Source organism: Verticillium alfalfae, genomic scaffold, assembly GCF_000150825.1.
Source record: "Verticillium alfalfae VaMs.102 supercont1.2 genomic scaffold, whole genome shotgun sequence".
Classification (NCBI taxonomy): Eukaryota; Fungi; Ascomycota; class Sordariomycetes; order Glomerellales; family Plectosphaerellaceae; genus Verticillium; species Verticillium alfalfae.
The window spans coordinates 2159236-2162507 of NW_003315037.1; the positions used below are offsets into that span (position 1 = coordinate 2159236).

General features: G+C 60.5%; 2 protein-coding genes across 2 annotated transcripts in view; one reads left to right on the forward strand and one right to left on the reverse strand.

The window, feature by feature from the left end:
• Positions 1–486, reverse strand: part of VDBG_02123 (conserved hypothetical protein) — a gene marked incomplete at both ends in the record, with an annotated part of 1178 nt that extends 692 nt beyond the window's left edge. The window contains one exon of the mRNA XM_003007889.1: positions 8–486. Coding sequence (XP_003007935.1) covers positions 8–486 — 479 coding nt within the window. The remainder of the gene's footprint in view (positions 1–7) is intronic.
• Positions 487–1185: 699 nt separating this feature from the next.
• VDBG_02124 (conserved hypothetical protein) lies at positions 1186–2694 on the forward strand (the record flags this gene model as incomplete). The annotated part of the gene is made up of 4 exons (XM_003007890.1): positions 1186–1207; positions 1279–1311; positions 1377–1711; positions 1783–2694. The coding sequence occupies 4 exons, from the start codon at positions 1186–1188 to the stop codon at positions 2692–2694; spliced, it is 1302 nt and encodes a 433-aa protein (XP_003007936.1).
• Positions 2695–3272: the final 578 nt, after the last annotated feature.

Below are 3272 nucleotides of genomic sequence, written 5' to 3' on the forward strand. Positions count from 1 at the left end.
CGGGTACGTGTTGAACCGCTCGACCGCCGAGAAGCCCTCCTCGAGAATCTCAATGCTCGTGCCCGGCGTCATGGGGAACGTCGTCGTGTCGGCGTTGGCCGACCGCCCGACGGCCACAATGTCGACGAGATACACCTGGAACCCCTGGTCCACAAAGTACGACGCCCACCCCTGCCGCCCGTCGGGCGTGTTGAGCCACGTCGCCCCCGAGATGCCGCCGCCGTGGAGGAAGACGAGCGGCTTGGGCTGCGTGACGCCCCGGACCGGCGTCAGCTTCTCGACGAACAGCTGGTCGACCGTGTAGTTGCCGTCCGACAGCGCCACCGTGCGCCCGCCGAGGAAGAACGCATCGCGGACGTAGGCCTTGTCGACGGTCGGGCACCCAAACGCGACGCCGTTCGTGGCTTCGCAGTTGGACGGCTTGCAGGATGCCGAGGCCAGACCGGCGGCGGCGAGCGCGCTGACGAGGAAATTAGACGCACGCATAATGACTTGGGTCGCAATGTCGATCGACGCTTCAACAGGCTCTCTCTCGAAACGACAAACAGCAACAAAAATGGGAGGCCGTGGCTACCTAGCGAGAGACATCAGGGACCAGGCGTGGCCGCTAGACCACGCGACGGCCACGCCAACTTCTTTTAAGAGAGCGGACAGAGCGGCAGCCCTGTGGGTATCGAGCAGGCCTCGATGCCAAGTTGCGGGAAAGGGGAGAGACTGTTGATCCAGCCGCTACCGCCCCCCCCAAAACGCAGTCAATAAAACTCGGGCCAATTTCCTCTCTGGCTCTCCCAAGCTGGGCGCTGTCCAGTTAGGTACGGGGCAGCAATGGGGCAGCGATACCTTTATGATCGAACCGAGTTCCCGCCTCAAATCTCCCGAGAAAGTCTTCTCCAGGAAAAGAACCCCATGAACACGAACGGCCCTGTCCCACCCCCCCTTGCCTTGCATGGGTGTACCGTACAAGGTACGTCGACCAAGCTTTCCAGATTGCGCCCAGCGGCGGGGCATGACTAGCAACACCATCACCCACGGCAAGGTCCGCGGATGGCCCGGCAGACCACCATCGTGATAGCCTAGGACGTACCGGTACTTCTCACTCATGACCACACCTTACCTGCAAGTCCAGGGACTGTGCCTGTCTGTACATGTAGTTGCAGGCCTTGGGGGAGGGAACCCCTACTTACCATGGACGAGTCGAACGACATCAGTGAGGCTTGCGCGCTCTGGTTTCGTACTACTGGAAGGGATATAGGACCTGAGATCCCCCTTCATCACCAGACGTCACGTACCCAGGAAGACTCGAAGTCATGAGTGCGCCTGTGGTGTCTTTGTTCCCTTCACAATCCAGAGAGTGCGCACCTCTCCACAGTGACAAGTGGTCTCTGGAGACCCGACTGTCATGTCGACGCCGAACACAACGACATCGGCCTTTTACGGCCAGCCGCCCAACACGGTCCGGGATGCCAACATAGTGCAGGGCACGTTCTGGGTCGACTTCAAGCTCGACACGCTCGATCCCAGTGGTGGCATCCCCTTTGCCCCCAAGCCGCCCCCCGGCTACGAGCACGAAGACAAGCAGGCCGCCATCATTGTCGGCATGGTTCTCGTCATTCTCGCCATTACGGTTCCCACCGTGGCGAGGATCGTGGCGAGATTTCGCAGCACCGAGATGCGACTGGGTCTCGATGACTATACCATAGTCCTCGCCGCTGTACGTGAAGAGAGACCCCCAAAGCCTGCTCGACATTGTTGGCCGTGCCTCTGACAACAGCCTCCTCGCAGAGCCTCGCGACCGTGTACCCGTGCTTCCAGATCTGGATGGTCGTCTCGGCGGGTGGCGGTCGACACTCGTGGGAGAACACGTACGAAGACTGGGAGAAGTTCGTGCGCGGCCTGAGCTCGTGCCGGCTCCTCTTCTTCGTGACGGTCGGCCTCATCAAGATCTCCATCACGCTCTTCGTGCGGCGGCTGGCCGACCGGGCGTCCGTCTTCTGGCGCCTCGCCGCCGACATCTTCCTCGGCTCGCTCGTGCTCTACGTCCTGGCCGCGCTCCTCTGGAACTCGCTCTTCTGCCTGCCGCCGCGCGCCTGGTTCTCGCGCCAGTACGCCGGCAGCCTCGCGCGGCCGCCGCGGTGCAGCGACGACGTCACCAACGCCCGCGTCTTCTCCATCATCCACACGGTCCAGAGCTTCCTGCTGCTCGGCGCCCCCATCATCATCATGTGGCACGTCCGCATCGACGCCAACAAGAAGCGGCGCCTCTTCGCCATCTGGATCTGCGGCGCCGTCACCGTCCTCGGCGGCGTCCTGCAGCAGATTGCCTTTGTCATCACAAACGACCTCTTCTGGCAGTACACCTCCATCCTGCGCTGGACCACCCTCGACCTCGCCATGGGCTGCATCACGGCCTCGCTGCCCGTCCTGGACGCCTACGTCATGGGCACCTGGCACTCGGCCACCAGCGCCCTCGGCGGCTCGTCCGGCGAGCGCAGCGGGAGCCGCTTCCGCACGGCCGGCAGCCATGCCGCGAGCGAGCGCATGCCGACGCAGCTGACGCAGGGCCAGGTCAAGAGTGACTCGGATTCGACGCAGAACATATTCGTCGGAAACAGAGGGAGTGACGATGAGGGCTATCAGCTGTCTGATGTCAAGTCTACGAATGGGGGCCATGTGCAAGTCAGTCAGATAGTGTAGGCAGGCCAGGTCGAAATTCCATTTCAGTCATCATGAAGCATGTCTTTGGACACTTCCGAACGTCCATCTCCTGCATCCAGCCGTTCAGTGCCACAAGATCGGACAGACAACAACAACAGTATGCCAAGAGTACGATTTTTTTTGTGGCAGTGAGTCTAGTGTACGTAAGGCGAACGGCCCAGCTTGATGCAGAGGGAGGGGATAGGTCGTGACGATCCCTGAGCTCATTCATTCTCAGAATCCTCTCAGGGGATATCCGTGTTCGATAAGGCTTCTGGAGCCGGATCGTCGCTCTCACGGACAGAATAGTCTCATGTCGTACGCCGGATCAGGCGGTATTGGCAGTGCAACATGCAGATGTGATTCGAGCCAAACAAACCATCCCGTACCTCCTTCCCTGCCTGCCGATCAATCCGACGATGCAGTGTTAGTCAAAGCCTCAGAGCCCAAAGATCGGTCGCTTTCGCATTCAGAAAGTAACCTTACTTTGGAGGGTTTCTAGATCTTGCGTCCGTGTCATGATCCCGGGCATGTCGTGATTCAGGTACCGATGTCTGTAGTTCAACGTCGAACTTGCG